The sequence below is a fragment of the Ranitomeya variabilis genome, chromosome 1, assembly GCF_051348905.1.
Source record: "Ranitomeya variabilis isolate aRanVar5 chromosome 1, aRanVar5.hap1, whole genome shotgun sequence".
Taxonomy (NCBI): domain Eukaryota; kingdom Metazoa; phylum Chordata; class Amphibia; order Anura; family Dendrobatidae; genus Ranitomeya; species Ranitomeya variabilis.
Genome location: NC_135232.1, coordinates 487,104,042 through 487,125,944, shown reverse-complemented (window position 1 = coordinate 487,125,944; position 21,903 = coordinate 487,104,042). Strand labels below are relative to the sequence as shown.

Here is a 21,903-nt window from a genome sequence, read left to right as displayed (position 1 = left end):
AAAGGGGCAGGGGCGTGGTCACGGCTGTAAGCCCAACCTTACTGCCTAGCTGGATCAGGTGACCACACTTCCTTGTTTGCCGGCTTTTGATTGGCTGAGGGTGTGGCTCTGCGGAGGACACGTCACTGACAGGCAGCTGAGCGCAGGCTGCAGGAGAGGTTAAAAGCGCCCGGGCTCCGCATACACCGCCTCACACTCCTCGCCTCCATCCGCCTGCAGACACTATGCCCCTCCAGTTTGAGCTGTGCCCCGGCCGTATGGTGGGCGGCGACCACCCATGCTTCATCATAGCTGAAATTGGGCAGAATCACCAGGGCGACCTAGAGATCGCCAAGAAGATGATTCGCTTGGTGAAGGTAAGAGGCTGGCTGTATGGTGCTGTGGTACCGGGGCAGTGCCAGCCGTACAGGTGCCACCCTCAGCAGGGGATGAATGGGCTCCGGCGGTGCACAGCCCCCCAGACACCAGTGGGCTACTGCTGTGCCCCCACTGTGCCACCTTCCCTCTCAGCGGCATTGGGTGGCACAGTGAGGAGCAGCACTTCCCTGCTGTCTTCTACATGGCAGCAATGAGTGTGGGTGTTAGGAGTGGTGTGAGTGGGCTTGCTGCAGGATTCCTGCCAACGTGTAGGGGTGATGCATCAGCCTGCTGCTTAATAGCCGTGCCCGCCTCTGCCAATGCTGGTGCTTGGGTACCTTCCTATAGTGAGAGAAGCCCCAGTTATTTCCCCAGCTCGCCTATAGTGAGATGCCCCCCGTTATTTCCCCAGCTCGCCTATAGTGAGAAGCCCCCGTTATTTCCTCAGCTCGCCTATAGTGAGATGCCCCCCGTTATTTCCCCAGCTCGCCTATAGTGAGAAGCCCCCGTTATTTCCCCAGCTCGCCTATAGTGAGATGCCCCCAGTTATTTCCCCAGCTCGCCTATAGTGAGATGCCCCCCGTTATTTCCCCAGCTCGCCTATAGTGAGAAGCCCCCCCGTTATTTCCCCAGCTCGCCTATAGTGAGAAGCCCCCCCGTTATTTCCCCAGCTCGCCTATAGTGAGAAGCCCCCGTTATTTCCCCAGCTCGCCTATAGTGAGATGCCCCCCGTTATTTCCCCAGCTCGCCTATAGTGAGAAGCCCCCGTTATTTCCCCAGCTCGCCTATAGTGAGATGCCCCCTGTTATTTCCCCAGCTCGCCTATAGTGATAGAAGCCCCCGTTATTTCTTCAGCTCGCCTAGTGATAGAAGCCCCCGTTATTTCTTCAGCTCGCCTAGTGATAGAAGCCCCCGTTATTTCTTCAGCTCGCCTATAGTGAGAAGCCCCCCGTTATTTCCTCAGCTCGCCTATAGTGATAGAAGCCCCCGTTATTTCCCCAGCTTGCCTATAGTGAGAGAAGCCCCCCGTTATTTCCTCAGCTCGCCTATAGTGAGAGAAGCCCCCCGTTATTTCCTCAGCTCGCCTATAGTGATAGAAGCCCCCGTTATTTCCCCAGCTCGCCTATAGTAAGATGCCCCCCGTTATAAAATCTAGGACTATGTTTCCAGGGCATCTTGGGTGTGGGATATCTGTGGATTACATGGGCTTTGTGCTCCTTCCCCCACTAACGGGTGTATATTATATTTGCACTACTTGTTGGATGGGGAAGGAAACCTCCCACACATATATTGTATTACCAGTGAAAAATCACTACGGAATGAGGTTAACACTGGGGCGGGCAATTCACTTTCCTGAGGGGCCACATGAGACTGTGACTGTTGTGGAGGGCCGACCCAATAGGCTGAAATTAGTTCTACTTAATATTGATAATTGTACTGTAGGTCTTAATATTGAGCAGAATTAAGTATGCTGTCATGTCCCTATATATTGTATGAGCCCCTTATATACTGTAAGATATCTCCCCATGTGCAGCATGAGACCCCCATAGCCCACCCAAACACCCCATACAGATGGTAAAACTAACACCGCTCATAGTCACCTGGGTCCCGGTGCTCTGCTTCTGTTCCTGTCTCCCTTGTGACTCTCCTTAGTAAAAACCTGATGTTATGAACTTACCCCATCGTGTCACCTGTTTCCCATGCTGATTGGTGGAGGAAGTGGCTGGAGGCCCCTCCTCCACCAATGAAGTCAGTGCAGGTGGGACAGCGTGCAGACTGCCCAGGTCTGGGTTAACAAGACGAGAAAGCTTGGTCTAGACTTCCAGCATGGGTATATGTTACAAGGTGAAGTACCTTGTCGGCCTAAACATTAACGCTAAGCACATAAATCCACCTATACTGACGTCACTCTGCTTCCTGTTACAGTCCTAGAATAGAATGTACATAAGACATCACAAGGGTAACCCTTCTGGCATTGGCTGCCATATCTCAATCTTGCAATCTCGGATTCTTGGGGATAGCCTTAGCTTTGTGCTACATGTAGTTGTCAGATGCGCTGTCCTGGCCGGCTGGCTCAGTGCTGTACTTCCGGTGGTCCATCAGGTAATATTTAGCGCTAACAGGACCTGCGTGAAGTACTGTCACGTGTTCGGAGCCGGTATAATGCAGAAGACCAAAAAATCCAACGCATTTCGGGAATCGGTTTCCTTCTTCATGGATGGTCCTTCATTGTTTTACATACCCTCAGTGATCTCAGTCAGGTGATACTCATTGGAAAGCAAAAGTTCTCTCTTTTTGTTCAAAAGTTCAATTTCATTACGACCATATTCTTGATGTGTCTAGCCGAAATATCCAGCGGCTCTCTGCCCTTTACATTTGCTTCATGAAATCTCTACTGTGCCAGTGTTTCCGGATGACTTGTGTGCCCGCTACCTCAATACCCTGCAATCAGCCCCTATGAAATTCTGACATTATTCAAAAAGGAATGATCATCAATTATTTTTTTTTCTATTAGGGAGGTGCTAATTACCATAGTTATTTTTTTCATGGGGTGTTTAGAGCGCCCCACATAATTTATTGCAGGGACATATTATAGCATAGATAACCCCCTGGGTTGTACATGGAGTAATATCTGAAATGTGAAATTCTGTGTCCCCTTTAGTGATCAGACTGCTTTTTAATGTGCAATGTTTTGCACATCTTACATTTTTCAGTAAGGAAAAAAAAACCTTTTTGGATGTTGCTGCAAAAGCCCCAATTGTTATATGTATGAGGATTGCACACTGAGGGGGCAATTGTATTCCCCAGCTTGCAGGCTTTTTTGAAAATAAACCTGGAATGTTTGGATAATTTGTCCCCTATAACTTTTATTGTCTTAGAATATATATATATATATATATATATATATATATATATATATCTCCTCTAGCTTTTTCACACTTAGTAAAAAGGTCCATCCCCGATCTATTCCATACTTTTTCTAGCTTCTGTAATAAGACTTGTTTCCATTACGTCCCTCAGGACAGCACCATGGAGGACGTCCTTCCTCGACCTATAGCGGGACAGGATCATAGAGAGGTTATGCTCCATGTGTCTAACATCAGTAAAACAGGAGTGATGATCCATGTTTCTCTTTCAGCGCTTCTAATGAGAATCCCGACGTTGGTAATGGCAGGAGATATTACCTGCTGGATGGTGTTCCTTAGTTTCAATAATGTATAACCCTTCTTGGGGTTAGACATCTAAGGATTTGGTATAGACGTGATCTCCTGGATGAGTACTGTGCGTACACCCAATGCTCTGCCATTATCCATGTACTAACTGTTATTGGTTTGATCTTCCTGCAATCCAGGACCTCTGTCCTGCAGGTCTCCTTGTAGTACGGTAAGCTAGTCTGTAACCAAGACTTAACCTTTGCCCAGAAGGACCGATGAAGGAACAGTCCTGAGTTATAAGCACATGCAGCTTATTATTGGTCGGTACAGTCCTCATTGTGTGGTGGCTGTGACTTTCACCATATTTTGCTGGGCAATAAGGTATTTTAACCCTATTATGGGGCTGCGATGTCTATAAGTATCTATCACAATAAATAACTTGCTGTGGTTCATTATTGGTATTGGAGTACAATGGGTGAATTTCCCTCTCTGCTCCTGATGCTTATTTCCTTTACCACATTCATACTGAAATTGGCATTATAGATGTATACCAGGCACTCACTACGGTGATTTTGTTTGCGGATCTCTTTAGATATCTATGGTTTTTCTGATCTTTCAGATCCTTTATATATTTAGTCTGGTTTTTGCCTGGGACTATGATTCCTGGGCTTCTGTTCCCACCCTGGGAGAGTTTCTTTGGTATTCTCCATGGTGCTGTCCTGAGGGACGTAATGGAAAAAGGGAATTAGACCTACCGGTAATTCGGTTTCCAGGTAGTCCCTCAGGACAGCACCCATAGTTCCCTCCCTTATGTTTCTGTTTTTAGGATTGCTTGGGATTAATCTACCGACAGATCGTTCGTCCTTTTGGTCACCATGGCTCGAAAATAAAATGAAGCAGTTTAATGGTTATTACACACGTGTTTGTAAGGGCACGTTTAGACCATTTATTTCCATCCTTCGGTGGTACTTTGAAAAAACACTGGAGGGCGGAAGTGGGAGGGTCCTTTTAACCTCTCTATGATCCTGTCTCGCTATAGGTCGAGGAAGGACTTCCTCCATGGTGCTGTCCATGGAAACCGAAATACCGGTAGGTCTAATTCCCTTTTTTTTTTTTTTTTTTTTTTTTTTTTTTTAATATATCATACCCTTTATTTAGGAATTTTTGGGAGTCTGTTCCTCCTTGTCAAAATATTGGGAACTACAACAGTTACTGTTGACCTCATATATTGACTATGGGGAACATTGGTCCGTCAATTTGACAAGATGGCAAATTAATTGAGGCCATTGTATAATTTTTAAACTGAGAATATTGTGGCCCTAAGGCTGTGCACACATTCAGGAATGTTCACTTCTTTCGCTAAAAAAGCATACATTAAGCATCCTATTATTCTGCATTTTTTTTGTGCACATGCCACTTTTTTTTTTTTTTTTTTCTTTTTGGCTGATGCAGTAGTCATTTGCTATCATTGACACCTAGCTGTAGGCTTGGTAATAAAAAGGTGTCAGCCTGACACCCTCACTTCTAAGCCAATAAGTAAACATAAACCCAAACAGTCACTAGCCTATAGGTACCGTCACATTAAGCGACGCTGCAGCGATATAGACAACGATGCCGATCGCTGCAGCGTCGCTGGAGAGCTGTCACACAGACCGCTCTCCAGCGACCAACGATGCTGAAGTCCCCGGGTAACCAGGGTAAACATCGGGTTACTAAGCGCAGGGCCGCGCTTAGTAACCCGATATTTACCCTGGTTACCATTGTAAATGTAAAAAAAACCACTACATACTTACATTCCGGTGTCTGTCGGGTTCCCCTGCGTCCGCTTCCCTGCACTGTGTAAGCGCCGGCCCTAAAGCAGAGCGGTGACGTCACCGCTGTGCTCTGCTTTACGGCCGGCGCTGACACCGTGCAGGGAAGCGGACGCCGGGGGACCCGACAGACACCGGAATGTAAGTATGTAGTGTTTGGTTTTTTTTTTTTTTTACATTTACAATGGTAACCAGGGTAAATATCGGGTTACTCAGCGCGGCCCTGCGCTTAGTAACCCGATGTTTACCCTGGTTACCAGTGAAGACATCGCTGAATCCGCGTCACACACACCGATTCAGCGGGTGATCCAGTGACGAAATAAGGTGCTGGCCTTCTAGCTCCGACCAACGATGTCACAGCAGGATCCTGATCACTGCTGCGTGTCAAACGCAATGATATCGCTATCCAGGACGCTGCAACATCACGGATCGCTATCGTTATCGTTGTTAAGTTGTTCCGTGTGAAAGTACCTTATGTAGGAGCTTGAGAGCTGATGTTAATATTCTGGAAGGGAGCCAATACCCATAAAGGTTTCCAGGCTATTATCAGACCACAGCTGTTTGCTTAGCCTTTACTGGCTAGTTTACAGGGGTATCCCAGAAAAAATTGACCAGCAAAGGCTAAGCAGACTGCTGCCTAAGAAGGGGCCATGGAAACTGGCCCCCTCGCAGACTAAACATCATCTCTCAGCCGCCCCAGAAAAGGTGCATCTATAAGATGAGCAAATTCTGGCACTTGGACTCGCTTTTCCCACTTGCCCTGTAGCAGTGGTAAGTGGGATTCATATTTGTGGGGTTGATGTCACCTTTGTATTGTCAGGTGACATCAAGCCCACATGTTAGAAATGGCGATGCATCTATGACGCCTATCCATTACTAACCTTATAGTGATAGTGAATAAAGTCCTTTTATTTGAAATAATGACACAACTCCTTTAATTTTAATTAAACCATAACTGCCAAACGCCTAAACCACCAAAGAAAATGTCTCCTGCAACAAAAATAAACCACAATATTTCTCACCTGTCCGCCGAGAAGATAATCCATAATGTCCCACAACTATCCTGATCACTTTGAGAGCAGTCACATGTGTGTGACCGCTATACCTGGCTGCTGGCAATGCACTGACAGGAGGTAATCTCCCACAGTGTATCACTGTGCTGCTTTGCATTCATCAGCTCATGTGATCTCCCTTATGGCACCACTGCTGCATGGGAAAGTTCTGACAACAGTGCCATAAGTGAGAACTCCGGTGTACTCTCACGGCAGCTCAGTGATGACACTGACAGGAGGTAATCGCTCCCACAGTGTATCGCTGGAGGTCGGGTAGAGCGGTCACATCTCCCAATGTGACTTCTACACATGAGATCGCCATGGGACATTCAGATTATGTGGACTATGGCGGACAGGGAGTATGTTTGTTTTACATTATTTCTTGGAGATGAGGGTGTCGGATTGGGCGTTAAGGTGTGTTTGGCTTTTTTTTTTTTTTTTTTTGGGGGGGGGGGGGCGGCTTACACCACCATACACACACAGAAAAGCGTAAAGGTCTGTATACCAAACCTGAGTGATTAGTCACGTTGAGGATTCATACATTCGTAAAGTGCACACAAGTGAAGCAGAACTGTCACCCAGCTGCTATCACTGCACACACTTCCAGGGAACTTCTCGCATACATTGTGCATGCTGAAGGTGCACCCAAAGCTGTCTGTCAGTGGTGGGACACTCCGAGCTCATGGATATGGAGGACTAAATATCAGCAGGCTTGCTAGTCCTCTGCTGGTCTCCTGATATGAGATTTCTATCAAAACTACTCCAAGCAGCCCAGTAAGTGACACATTGGGTTTGTGGTTTGTCTCTACATTATACGGACTTCAGATTAGTTAGCAAAAACCTGGTGAGATTCCTTTTTATGGCTCTGTGCATAATAGTAGTAAAATATGACCGGTTGATCTGACAAATTGTTGGGTGCTTCTAAAGGCTATGGTGATCTGTTGGTTTATTAGCCTTGTTTCTGCTTACAGGAGTGTGGTGCTGACTGTGCCAAGTTCCAGAAGAGCGAGCTGGAATACAAATTTAATAAAAAAGCCTTAGAACGACCATATACCTCACCGCATTCTTGGGGAAAAACTTATGGGGAACACAAGCGCCATCTGGAGTTCAGTCATGATCAGTACCGGGAGCTGCAGAAGTTTGCTAACGAAATTGGCATTTTCTTCACCGCCTCTGCAATGGATGAGGTAAGGGTACATTGAGCACTGGGTAGGCCTGGGGCACTGCTCACTTGTTCTGCCCGTACACTTATTGGCACTACTGCATTACACGTCATAGATCTCAGGCGCAGCCTTTGCTAGTTTTTTTACTAGGTACAAGTAATGGGGGTCTATCATGTCTCGCACATGTGAGTAGTCTATGGCTTCAGGCTGTAATGCATTGTAAACACTCGGGAATTTGGTAAGGCTGGTGTCTTATTCATTAGCCCTAATTTACGCAGCAAATGTATGAAGTCACAGTGCCCTTAATAAATTTGGAGCATTGTGCAAGGCCTAGTTTTTGGCTGTAAGCTGCACCAATTTCTGGCTTAAGCTTTAGATAGGTTGCAAGAGGTGTTCGGGGTTTTTTTTTTTTTTTTTTTTTTTTTTTTGGGGGGGGGATTGGGGTGAAGTTTGTCCACAATTATAATACAACCTGCTTTATCTAATGTTATTGTAGATGGCAGTAGACTTTCTACATGAGCTTGCGGTACCTTTCTTTAAAGTTGGGTCAGGAGACACTAATAATCTTCCGTATATAAAAAAGACTGCTCAGAAGGGTAAGTGAAGTCCTCAATTAAACTTTGTTTTCGAAGTGTGACTTTAAGGAGTGTTTGCCTAAGCCTCCCCCCTCTAAGTTGATTTCCAGACTTGATTACGGTGCTTCCAGAACTTGAAATTGGGCACAGTGTGTGTTATGGGGGTCCTTGGAGTTACTAAAGACTGCTAGCTTTCTTAGTGCAACTGCTGAGTAATATGGATATGTAGTAATTTTTCTTATGGGAAAACCCTGTTTTTTTAAAGGAGATTAATTGCAAAATGCAGGCAGCTTCTGACCTCCTACTTAGCAGCTGTCATTCTGGAAGAGTAACTGGATACTTCTAGTCTTTTGGACTCCTACACTTCTAAGTGGGAGGATTGGGAGCAAAAATCCAGGATTTTGCAAATTTGTACTATAGGTCTTTTTTAAAAAAAACAAAACTATCCCATAAGAATCTGGGTTGATTTTTAGATGACTAATGTTCACTCATGAGCATGTCAAATACTCTACAATATGGCCCACTAACAAAACAGATTTGGTGCATATAATTCCTGATTGTTAAAGCATGGTCCCTGAATGAAGATATCAAGGGTCAACCCTTCTGCAGAAACAGTTTGTCTTGTCTATCGCACATTTTGTTTGTGTACGATCTATGTAACTTGAAGAGAAATCCTTGTAACTGAACTCCTCGTGTTCTCTCCCTCTACTAACCTACCTTTGCCTAACCTAACCATCCCTGTGTGGCCCATTCAAAAGTTCCTCGTATCATGTTCTCATAAACTTTATGCAGTTAATGGCCTCTGTGTCTGTACTGCTACATACTTAGGCAGTTAACTGGTTCATGCAGCTTTACATGAACACCCGAGCCTTACACTATGGCTGGTCCAAATAACTAAAGCAATTGTTACCATCCACCTCTCGTGTCTACCCTTTCCTCATAGTTTGTGTAAGCTTGCGAGCAGGGCCCTCACTCCTCTTGGTATCTATTTTGAACTGTGATTTCTGTTATGCTGTAATGTCTGGTGTCTGTACAAGTCCCCTCTATAATTTGTGAAGCGCTGCGGAATATGTTGCCGCTATATAAATAAAAATTATTATTATATGCTACATTTTCTGGGATTCAGGAGGGAGAAATTCCATTGGTGCAGCCACACAGATCCAAGAGTTAAGGGGGCCCACTGTCGTCCCCAAATGTAGGTTTGAAATTGTGCATTATGATGAGCCCATATATTCAGGCACAAGGGGGACTTCTGCTGGGATTAGTGGTGGATCTAACTGTAACCGTATTGGTCTGGGAGTGATTGGGTAGTAAGCAAGTGAAGCAATATGTTGGCAAATTTACTTTTTTTTTTTTTTTTTTTTTTTTTTATACAAACGGAAAATACTCTTAAGCATACTGTATCTGGATTAATTGCACTTGAGGTTAAATTTAAGAAACTAAGACTAGATTTTCCCTTACCAGGTAGACCAATGGTGATCTCAAGTGGCATGCAGACAATGGATACCATGCGCCGTGTGTATGAAATTGCAAAGCCAATTAATCCGAACTTCTGCTTTCTCCAATGCACTAGTACATACCCCCTTCTTCCAGAAGATGTCAATCTACGTGTAATACAGGTAAAATAGGTGGGATGTTTACATGAGAACATAATGCTACATAAACGTTGAGCTTGTAGCTGACAACTGTAGAAGAAACTGCCTTTCAAACTTTTTTTTTTTTTTTTTTCTTTCCCTGACACTTGTAAAAATCTTTGTAAATGACATTTTAATGTGACTCTTTGGGAGGGAGTAGACTTGTCATTAGAGATGGGCGGACACCTGGATGTTTGGGTTCAGCCAAACGGTACTCAGACCCAAACCTGGACCCCTTTCATTTAAATAGGGGGCCCAAACATCCATTGCTTGTCATGACAGCATGACAAACATGGCTTGATTGTCAGTAAACTCACCGCCAGTCTCAGCTGTGGTTCCCACGCTATTTAAAACTTACCTGTAAGGCTTCTTTCACACTTCAGTTGTTTGGCGTCAGTCTGCTCCGACATAGTAACGGATCCGTCACAATTGTTGAGAAAACGGTTCTAACAGATCTGTTTTTTTTTTTTTTGTTTTTTTTTTGACGGATCCGTTACTTGGGGGTTGTCTGGGAAAAGTATCTACTTCTTGGAGCATGCGCAATTGAAAAAGCGGATTGGGGTGACGGATCCGCCAAATGACGGATCCGTCGCCCATAGGCCGCCATTCTATGGAATGGCGGACACGACAGATCCGTTGCAAACCGCCGTTTCTGCTCAGACAAAACATTATAGTGTCCTTCAATGTCTAGATGACGTCCGCCAAATCTCAACGGATCCGTCACATGGCGGATGGAACGGACGACCATCCGTCGCTAATGCAAGTATATGGGGAAAATAGCAGATCCGCCAAAAATTGCGCATCCGCTATTTGACGAAAACGGCGGATTCAAACTTACTCCAAAAGACTGAAGTGTGAAAGAGGCCTAACTGGTGTCAGCTGATGGGACAACTGCTCCCATAAGCTGACACCTGCTGCCGCTAATGAGTGATCAGCAGCTGATGGGGAGTATTCATCAGCCGTCTCCTGTGCTGTAAATTAAAAAAAAAAAAAAAAAAAACTAGCGTGGGTTCCCCTGTATCTTTAATAACCAGCCAGGCAAAGCTCACAGCTGCAACCCTCAGCAGTTCTCAGCTTCAGCAAGGCTGATTATCAAGAATAGAGGGGTCCACACTCCATATTTTTAAATTATTTTAAATAAAGAAAAAAAAAAAACAGCCAAGATAAATCAGACTGCTCTGGGCTGGTATTCTCAGGCTGCTAAGAGACCATGGATATTGGTGCCCCAGCCTAAAGATATTTATGTGCGCTCTACCCAGCTTTTCCCACTAGCCCTGGAGTGGTGGCAATTGGGGTTCAAATTTGTGGCATTTGTCACCATTGTATTGTCAGGTGACATCAAGACCACAGATTACTAATGGAGAGGCGTCTATAAGGGTATGTGTCCACGTTCAGGATTGCATCAAGATTTGGTCAGGATTTTCCATCAGTATGTGTAAGCCAAAACCAGGAGTGGGTGATAAATGCTTAAGTGGTGCATATGTTTCTATTATACTTTTCCTCTAATTGTTCCACTCCTGGTTTTGGCTTACAAATACTGATGGAAAATCCTGATGCAATCCTGAACGTGGACACATACCCCAAGACTCCCTATCCATTACTAATCCTATAGTTCTAGTGTAAATAAAGACACAGCCAGTATAAAGTACAAATGAGTTGGTAGAGTATAAAACTCCTAATTCCTCCGAGTCCCTCATCTCTAAGAAATATGGAAAAAAAAAATATATATATCTCCTCACCTGTTCATTCTGTCCCACACTGTAATTCGTGTCTAGGGGATAAATAGTTTTCATTCTGGACAGTGCCAAGATGTCACCATCCAGGCTGAGAACCACTGGTGAATGAGATGCTGCCTAGTGGTGACCTCATTGAGGTTACTGCTGGTCACTGAGGCTGCATTCCCAGTTGGGCTGAACTGCAGTGACCTTGGTGAGATCCCCCTCTAGCACCATGAGTCTTACTATGCAGAGGCGAGTTCACTGCAGCTCACCAGGAGAATTTTCACTGGTGAATTTTTACCTTGCCTCTGCACAGTGAGACTCTCACGTTGCTAGCTTTGTTTTGTATATAAAAAGTAAAAGCGCAGGTACCTGCTGATAAATACTCCAACAGCCGCTCCTGCTGTTATTATTGTCAGCTAAAGGGAGCAGTAGTCCCATCAGCGACACCAATGGCTGGAGATACTTTTATACCTCAATCATGGCTGCGGGCTCACTCTCTGACCGGCAGTGGTGATTTTACGGCCAATCAGAAGCCGTGTTTGCCACAGTCATGCACATGACAGCGCAACAAACACCCGCTGTCCAGGGGGGCCAAACCAGAACTGTAAGGCCGGGTTCACACTTTGCGGTGTGCTCTGCGGGTTTATCCTGCAGCGGAATTGATAAATCTACAGGGCAAAACCGCTGCGGTTATCCCTGCAGATTTATCGCGGTTTGTTCCGCGGTTTCCGCTGCGGGATTACTCCTGTACTACTGATGCTGCATATGCAGCATCAATAGTAATGATAAAAATTGGTTATACTCACCCTCGGACATCGCGATCTCCTCGGCGCTGCACTCGGCGGTCCGATTCCAAAGCTGCTGTGCCGAGAAGGACCTTCGTGACGTCACGGTCATGTGACCGCGGCGTCATCACGGTCATGTGACCGCGACGTCACCACAGGTCCTGTTCGCACAGCAACTCTGACCGGACAGCCGCGTGCAGCGCTGAGAGGTGAGTATAGCATCATTTTTTTTATTTTAATTCTTTTTTTTTTTTTTTTTTACACTATTTATGCTTCCCAGGGCCTGGAGGAGAGTCTTCTCTCCTCCACCCCGGGTAGCAACCGCGCATTATCCGCTTACTTCCCGCAACGTGGGCACAGCCCCATGCGGGAAGTAAGCGGTTCAATGCATTCCTATGTGTGCAGAATCGCAGCGATTCTGCACAAAGTGACATGCTGTGGGTTTTAAACCGCTGCGTTTCTGCGCGGTTTTTCCCGCAGCATGTGCACAGCGGTTTGCGGTTTCCATAGGGTTTACATGTTAATGGAAACGCTATGGAAACTGCTGTGGACCCGCAGCATCAAAATCGCCGCGGTAAAAACCGCGAAGTGTGAACATGGCCTAACCCTGGCTTCCTGGTGAAGTCTGTTCGTACTGAACCCCTACTACTCAGGCACGCACACCGAACTTTACTTTGTGCCCATATTTGTAATATATCAAGTAAAATGGACTTGAGTATTTCAGATTTTTGATCTGTATTTTTGATTGCTTGATTTGTACTTTTAGGAATTTCAGTCCGTCTTTCCAGACATCCCAATTGGTTATTCTGGCCATGAAACTGGCATTGCTGTTACTGTTGCAGCCGTAGCGATGGGAGCTAAAGTGGTGGAGCGCCATGTAACCCTAGACAAAACATGGAAAGGAACAGACCATCAGGCTTCTCTTGACCTAAGTGAATTGGCTGAACTAGTCAAATCTATAAGAATAGTAGAGAAGGCAATGGGATCTCCAGTAAAACGACTCCTGCCATGTGAAATGACTTGCCTCAACAAGGTAACCTCTATAATAAAAAAAAATGTTGTCCATTTTTAATAAAAGAAAAAAATCTAACTGGATTGGCAATGCTTCAACTTATCTTGTGTTCTCTACTCAAACTTCATACTCCAAAGGGGCTGTTTAACCCCTTCATGACCTAAGGGTTTTTCCATGTTCGTTTTTCACTCCCCCCTCCTTCCCAGAGCCATAACTTTTTTTATTTTTCCGTCAATTTGGCCATGTGAGGGCTTATTTTTTGCGGGACGAGTTGTACTTTTGAACGACATCATTGGTTTTACCATGTCGTGTACTAGAAATGAGGAAAAAAATTCCAAATGCAGTGAAATTGCAAAAAGTGCAGTCCCACACTTGTTTTTTGCTAGGTTCACTAAATGCTAAAACTGACCTGCCATTATGATTCTCCAGGTCATTACGAGTTCATAGACACTTAAAATGACTAGGTTGTTTTTTATCTAAGTGGTGGAAAAAAAAAAAAAAAAAAAAAAAAAATTGCGTCATTTTCCGATACTCGTAGCGTCTCCATTTTTCATGATCTGGGGTCAGTTGAGGGCTTATTTTTTGCATGCCGAGCTGGCGTTTTCAATGATACCATTTCAGTGCAGATACGTTCTTTTGATCGCCCGTTATTGCATTTTTAATGCAATGTCACGGCGACCAAAAAAACGTAATTCTGGCGTTTCGATTTTTTTTTTTTTTTTTTCTCGCTACGACGTTTAGCGATCAGGTTAATGCTGTGTTTTTTTGTTTTTTTTTTTAAGTTTTGCCATGCTTCTATAGCCTCCATAGGAGGCTAGAAGCTGTCACCACTCGATCGGCTCTGCTACATAGCAGCGATCTGATGTTCGCTGCTATGTAGCAGAAATGCAGGTGTGCTGTGAGCGCCAACCACAGGGTGGCGCTCACAGCTACCGGGGATCAGTAACCATAGTGGTCTCAAGGACCTCTATGGTTACAATGCTGAAGCATTGCCAACCTCCGATCATGTGACGGGGGTCGGCGATGTGATCATTTCTGTCCGGAAGCGGTAGTTAAATGCCGCTGTCTGCGTTTGACAGCGGCATTTAACTAGTTAATAGGTGCGGGCAGATCGCGATTCTGCCCGCGCCTATTACGGGCACATGTCAGCTGTTCAAAACAGCTGACATGTCCCGGCTTTGATGCAGGCTCACCACCGGAGCCCGCAACAAAGCGCAGCTTCTGACCTCGGACGTACTATCCCGTCCGAGGTCAGAAAGGGGTTACCATCTTGTTCATGCAATTGGTGTAGTTGACTTGACCTGCAGGTCTGTCAGGTATTTGTGCTCCAGTATTGGTTTCTCTGCTCCTGTGTCTGAGATGGAGTTAGCGAAACAGAGAAGCTTGCATTCAAGTAAGGATTTGTGCTAGATCTGTAACTCAAAATGGCTACTTCAATATACTGTTCCTACTGCTTTGTTCATGCTTCAACATGGAGTTTGAAGGAAAAGTAAACAAAATGAGGTAATGCTGCACATCTCAAAGATTCAGAACTTTACAAACTGATCAATTTTTATATAAAGTCATGTTGCCATATAATTCTGAGATCGGAAAGAGTGTCTGGCTTGTGTGAAGTCAGACTGGCCTTCATAATGACTAAAGGTACCGTCACTCAGCGACGCTGCGGCGATAGACAACGAGCTGACCTAAACTAGATCGCTGGAGCGTCGCTGTAGAGACGTCAAACACAGCAACTCCAGAACAATGCAGGAGCGATCCAGTGATGTAATGGCGACTCACTTCTCGTTCTCGCTGGTTGTTAGCTCCATGTCAAACAGCCAGAGTGTACCGACTGGCTAGAAGGAGATGCTGCGACGCCCCCTATGCTCGTTGCTGGCGTCATTGCTCTTGATGTCAAACATGACGATACACGCCGACCTGGCGACGAAATAAAGTTCTGGACTTCTAGCTCCGACCAGCGATGGCACAGCGAGATCCAGATCGCTGCTGCGTGTCTCACACACAACGAGATCGCTATCCAGGACGCTGCAACGTCACGGATTGTTGTCGTTCTCTTTGCAAAGTTGCTGAGTGACGGTACCTTAACAGTGAGCGTAAATCTGGTCTGTAAGTTTCCTTCTCCCTGGAATCTAATTTCTGGGAAATTTGTCATTTGGAAAAATCGCAAACACTTCGCCTTGTTTTCTTATAGCAAATGAGGAGCCCTATTAACCAGGGCTGTGGAGTCAGAGTTAGTTTTGGTCGGAGTCGGTAGAAATGTACTGACTCCAGCATTAAAATAAAATAAAGTATTTCATAATTGAACTTTCATATGAATTTTATAAATGTTACTCAAATATATGTTCTATCAAACTATGAACAGTGATAAACAGTTCTGCTGGAGACAGAGACATTTCTTACTACTTGTGTATCACTGTTCTCCACTCACTGCCCTTATCTAATCTTATACTTGGTTAACCTCATGCTGCCCCAACCCCCTTACTTACAATGTATGAAACTGAAAGTGAAAATGTGTTGCAAATTCTTAGTAGTAAAGTTCCACCTCTAGACTAGATGTTTACTAGGTGTGCGTCTTCCAAGCATCTCACAGCTGCTCAGAAGAGGAAGACTGTAAGAAGTATTATCCTTTCAACAAACTTTGCATCAGTTAACTGAGTACATGAGGAATAACAGTATTACTGACCACTATATCAGTTGTACAACCTGGCAATAATTTTGTACAATTTTTTTTAGGAAAAACAATTGTCATTTGGATTGTGAATGCAGAATTAAAAACCTGAGTGTCAAAGAAGCGTCACATTAAATCAGCTGTATTTGAACATTTCACCATCACTTAAGATAGAAAACATTATGTCTGTCAGTGTATGACAAATGATCCAGACGAAAACAAATGCTGTGAAGCCAAGATCAGTGCATATTCAGGCAAAGATAAAAATGCTCCTACCAGAGCTTCTAATCTAAAGAGACATTTACAGCGCTTTCATCCAGAAGTACTGAAAGCAGTGGATGAGAGACTGCATCTGAACCAGTGCCCAGCTCTTCCAGCCAGACAAAGGAGCAGAGAACTTTGCAGCCATCAGTTGAAAGATATTTTGTCAGTGACAAAGTTACTGTGACAATGACAGTAGATACACTTAAAAAAACAGATCATAGAGCTTGTTGTAAAGGATAGTGTGCCTATTTCATTATTTTCACGACTTGCTTTTACGTGTCTGAATGGGGAAATGGCCCGCAAGCTTGGTGTTTCTCTGGAGAGAGAATTAGAAAATTAGTAATCGAAGAAGCTTTTGAACAAAAGGAAGAACTTAAAAAAACTCTCAAGGGACGCTTTCTGTTTCTTAAAATGGATGCCTGCACACGTCAGTGAACTATTTTGCCATCAATGTCCGATTTGTTTGTGACAAAAATGAAATAGTTACCAAGACATTGGCAGTAAAAGACACCAAAGCTCATCACACCAGTGAGTTTCTCCAGGTCTTGGTGGAAAAGGTTCTGCAAGACTATGAACTTAAAAAAGAGCAAGTTCTTTCTGTCGTAACTGACAATGCTTCAAATATAAGTACTATTAAGCTAATGAATGAGCGTAATGATGGTGACCAGCAGCTAGAAGAACATTCTGGGTCCACAGACATGTTTGAAATAGAGGAACACAGTATTGTAACTGAGGAGCAAACTGAAGTTGCTTCAGATGAACAGCAACATGATAGTTTAGATTTTGTTGAAACTGTCAATACGACTCAATTTTGAAGAGACGTGCTGGAAAAGGGGCAATTATTGATCAAGCCACACGATGGGGCAGTACTTAATGATTCAGTGCTTGGTTGAACTGAAAACCTTTCTTGTAGACATGGCTAACCCTCAACTGACGCTAAATGAAAGTCAGTGGAATCAGGTGACTGAGCTGGAAAAATTGCTAGAGCACCCATTTACAGTGACTAAAAAATTACAAGCAGAGGACTTAACTCCAGGTATTTTCTTAAAGGAGTTTCGCCTGTCCCAAAGAGGAGGGTTAATTGCAAGTGGCATTGCTACATCAATGAAACAGATAGAGGAGCTACTATTACAAAATAACATTTACTGTTTATGTAGACCCAATGCATCGGATTCTTCTAGATGATCAACAGCTAACTAAAGGAAAAGAAGCTCTGTTTGAAATAGTAGTAAGGATGAAAGGGTTGCAGAACAGTCAGGAGGAGGAACAATAAGAATTTGGTCGTCCTGCCACATCTTCACCCTCATCAACTGATGAATTTAATTTCGAAAAATATTTGGATCACAAGGACCGTGCAAAGCGTTCCCGCATAGAGGAAGAGTCATCCCCATCAAAGAACACAGCCAGTACATTTCAGCAGAATTTTTCATGTGCACTAAAAGAAATTGAGAAATTTGACCGTTCATCAAAAATAACAGTGCAACAAGCGATTCTCTGTATCCTGACATTGTCAGAGATGTTGCTCAAGTGGTTACTGCTTTCCCACCAACCCAACTTAGTGTAGAGAGGTTGTTCTCTGCTCTCAAACTAATTAGATCAGATTTGAGGGCATCCATGAAGGAGGATCTGACAGCGGCAATACTTTTTCTGAGGACAAATTTATAGATTTCTTCTTATTAACTGCATAACACTGTTTATTGCATATTTACTTACAAGAGTTTAGAAAAGTTTATAAAAGTTATTTGCTATATTCTAATAAATATAGTTTTTGCTCTAAGTGGTCTGATTACTTATATGATGGTGAGAAACTGAATAAGCACAATGTTGATATTTTACAACCGTAAATTTATTGTTACGTATTGGCCATTTATGTCGGAGCCGGAACCTGATAAAATGCAGGAGTCGGAGTTGCAACTGTGGCTTACCGACTCCAGCCCTGCTATTATCCCTAGAGTTTAAGTAGAGCGGCCTAGTATTTTATGCTAAAACTTGTATAGATAAAGTTTTGGCATAAAATACTAGGCTGCTATACTTAAACTCTAGCAAAATAAAAAATAAAAAAAGGTAATTTGTTCAATACTTGTTTCACCTGCTTGAGCAATACCCTCAATATTCAGGAGCTAAGGCAAGAGATGATTCCCTCTTTTGAAGTGGAAAAGCATATGTGCATGCAGGCCAATTAGAACTGTGCTGGAGCTCACTCACTTTCATCAGGTGAAGGAAATAAACTTGGTTGAATAGGTGAAAATGCATGCACGCATACTCTTCTTTTTCACTTTAGATTGGCTTTGTTACTTACCGAACTGGTCCTTTTTTGTCTTTCAGCTTGGTAAATCCGTAGTGGCAAAGACAAAAATCCCTGCTGGCACTGTGATAACTCTTAACATGTTGACTGTTAAGGTGGCAGAGCCACGTGGCTTTCCCCCAGAGGAAATCTTTGACCTTGAAGGCAAAACGGTTAAGAGAGACATCGAAGAGGATGAATCTGTCACAGAAGAAGCAATAGAGAATTACAACACAAGAACAAAATGTTAATAGCGTCTAAAACCTGACCATTATCTAACAGGTTTTTCTCCAATCACCTTTTACCTTACCAATACATATTCTATGTAAGTCAATTGCACAGGGTTTTGGGTCTTTTTTGTAACCAACTATTTGGTGGCATGTAAGATCAAGTTGTTGTACTAGATCTGTCAACTCTAAATGGGTGAAGGTGCTGTTGCTTGTACGGCTGTGACAACCGCATGGCAATCACTGTTTTGTAAGCAGATTTTGAAATTTGCAAATCACAGCATTTTTGTGACTAATTCTTTATAGTTTGATATATACATTTAAAAAAATAAATCTATTAAAAGTGGTGTCTCTGCTATGGACCTTTTTTGCTTTTTAGGAATTGGCTAGCATTAGCACATCGTCATTTATGTAATGCTTGTACAGATCCATTGAACATGGAGCATGAGTACAACAGATATCACTTGGTAAACGTCAACATCACACTTCATGCTTTAGAACTGAACCATGATATTTTGACAGCATGTTTACCTGAATATTGGTTAGTTTTACTATTTTCCTGGCATGTTTACATCAATGCATCGCCACCTCCATTGACGATCCTTGATTTATGAATTTAATCCTTATTAGAAAGGAATCCATAGTGCACGAGGTACCATCCTGGGGAAATTTCCTTTTTGAAATGCAGTTTCTCTGAATGTTCAAAGATTGAGGTTTTGCTGAATGCCTTGTAATATTTGAAATTGCTCATTTTCAATTTGTTACTAAACTCTTGCACTTTGTTAACAGGATACTTTCTGAATAAACTATCCTTTCCAAAAAGGAGTTTAAGGTCTCTGCTATTAAATCTTTAAGATTAATAACTAGCTGTTTACAAATTTTCTTATCCTCTGGATCAAAAAAACTGACTTTCTATAGTGGAGTATTGTACACTGACCGCCCTATATTGGCCCCTGCACTATAGTACTGATGTAATTAACACTCGTCCATCTAATTTCACTTTAATAGGTTGAACTTCAGCACCATACTCCACTTTTTTTTTTTTTAATTTGAGAGCTTATTTTGTGGAGTCTAAGGGTACTGTCTCACAGTGGCACTTTTGTCGCTACGACGGTACGATCCGTGACGTTCCAGCGATATCCATACGATATCGCTGTGTCTGACACGCAGCAGCGATCAGGGACCCTGCTGAGAATCGTACGTCGTAGCAGATCGTTTGGAACTTTCTTTCGTCGCTGGATCTCCCGCTGTCATCGTTGGATCGGTGTGTGTGACACCGATCCAACGATGCGTTCGCTTGTAACCAGGGTAAATATCGGGTTACTAAGCGCAGGGCCGCGCTTAGTAACCCGATGTTTACCCTGGTTACCATCGTTAAAAAAAAAAAAAAAAAAAACGTACATACTCACATTCCGGTGTCCGTGAGGTCCCTCGCAGTCTGCTTCCCGCTCTGACTGACTCCCGGCCGGAAAGTAAGAGCAGAGCACAGCGGTGTCACCGCTGTGATCTGCTTTCACTTTACGGCCGGGAGTCAGTCAGAGCGGGAAGCAGACTGCAAGGGACCTCACGGACACCGGAATGTGAGTAAGTACGTTTTTTTTTTTTGTTTTTTTTTAAACGATGGTAACCAGGGTAAACATCGGGTTATTAAGCGCGGCCCTGCGCTTAGTAACCCGATGTTTACCCTGGTTACAAGCGAACGCATCGTTGGATCGGTGTCACACACACCGATCCAACGATGACAGCGGGAGATCCAGCGACGAAAGAAAGTTCCAAACGATCTGCTACGACGTATGATTCTCAGCAGGGTCCCTGATCGCTGCTGCGTGTCAGACACAGCGATATCGTATGGATATCGCTGGAACGTCACGGATCGTACCGTCGTAGCGACAAAAGTGCCACTGTGAGACAGTACCCTTACAAACATATGGCAACATACCATAGTCAAAATAATCCATATATCAACGTTCACATTGACAAAGATGACATCATACCTTCAATAATAAAGTATACAAACATACCTTCAGTATAATATATTCTACTAGGCATTGCATTTCCTAAACTCAACTGAGTCTTTATAAAAGTTTTTAAGCTCGTACCAGGTCAGGTTAGAATAGACACATGTTATTAAATCCAAACGAAGATAAAAGCAGCAACACTTCCGTTTTGTGGCGAAGAAACCTTAGTCCTTTATTTCCAATATAAATTCATGGACAAGGTAAACAGGGCAGGGACAGTGCAAGTAAAAAGGACGACGGCCGTTTCGCGTTAACCACAGGTCCATGTTATTAACCCTACACAAATCATCACTTTCATGGTCCATAATGGATATACATCAGGGACTATATCGTGAGATTGAAGAAACCATAGCACTAGGAGCCAAGTGCGTCAAGGGTGAGTTACACCACCTTTGCCAAATAAATAGAACTTAGAATATTTCTTTGGTATCATGGTGGACCCACATCTCCTCTTCCACGGCACCCAGGATGCACAACTCCCGATTACATTCGCTCAGTATCCTCACTCCAATATCTTCGTAGTATAATTCTACAGTTCCAAATGAGGTGCCATAAATCCACCCCCGATTCCCCACACCTATGACATTCATCAGTTGCCCCTCTACATAAATTTGGTAACTTATTTGGGGTCAGGTAGGATTGGTGAATATACAATTGTTTTCCTATCGCCACGACAGCACCCACAACGAGAGAGGGGATCCGCCCACCTTCCGGACAGGAACCTACAGGTTAAAAAGGGGCGGTCCCCCTCGCCCTCCAGTTTGGGTTCCTGTCCGGACGGCGGGAGCCTACAGGTTATCGCTTACCCGGGTCCGCCAAGCCTCTGTGCGGTGTCCGAAGGGAACGGCAGAGTCGGGGGCCCGGAAGCAGCGTCGGGGGAAGTCCTGTTTTCAGCTTCCCCCCTCGTCTGGCAGGGACGGCAGGGCCGGACCGTGGCGTTTCTGGGGGAAGGCACGCCGCCCTGGATCGTCCACACGCGCGCGACGCTGCGGGAGCAGGTCGGCGCTTATAACCCGGAAGTGATTTGAGGACTTCCGGAGGAGGCCGGGAGGAGGAGCGCGGGACTTTTAAAAAGAAGCAGCGCTTGGTGAGTGTGTGCGGCAACATGTCTTCCACAGGAGACGCCGAACACCGACAATCAGGAGAAAGGAGCAGCAGCAGATCTCATGGTGGAGAA

General features: G+C 44.1%; 1 protein-coding gene across 1 annotated transcript; it reads left to right on the top strand.

The window, feature by feature from the left end:
- Window positions 1–132: 132 nt before the first annotated feature.
- Window positions 133–19,055, top strand: NANS (N-acetylneuraminate synthase). The gene is made up of 6 exons (XM_077251786.1): window positions 133–356; window positions 7,347–7,562; window positions 8,035–8,134; window positions 9,578–9,732; window positions 13,020–13,286; window positions 18,523–19,055. Exons 1-6 carry the CDS (start codon window positions 225–227, stop codon window positions 18,730–18,732), a joined length of 1,080 nt encoding a protein of 359 aa, XP_077107901.1. The 5' UTR covers window positions 133–224; the 3' UTR covers window positions 18,733–19,055.
- The last annotated feature ends 2,848 nt before the right edge of the window (window positions 19,056–21,903 follow it).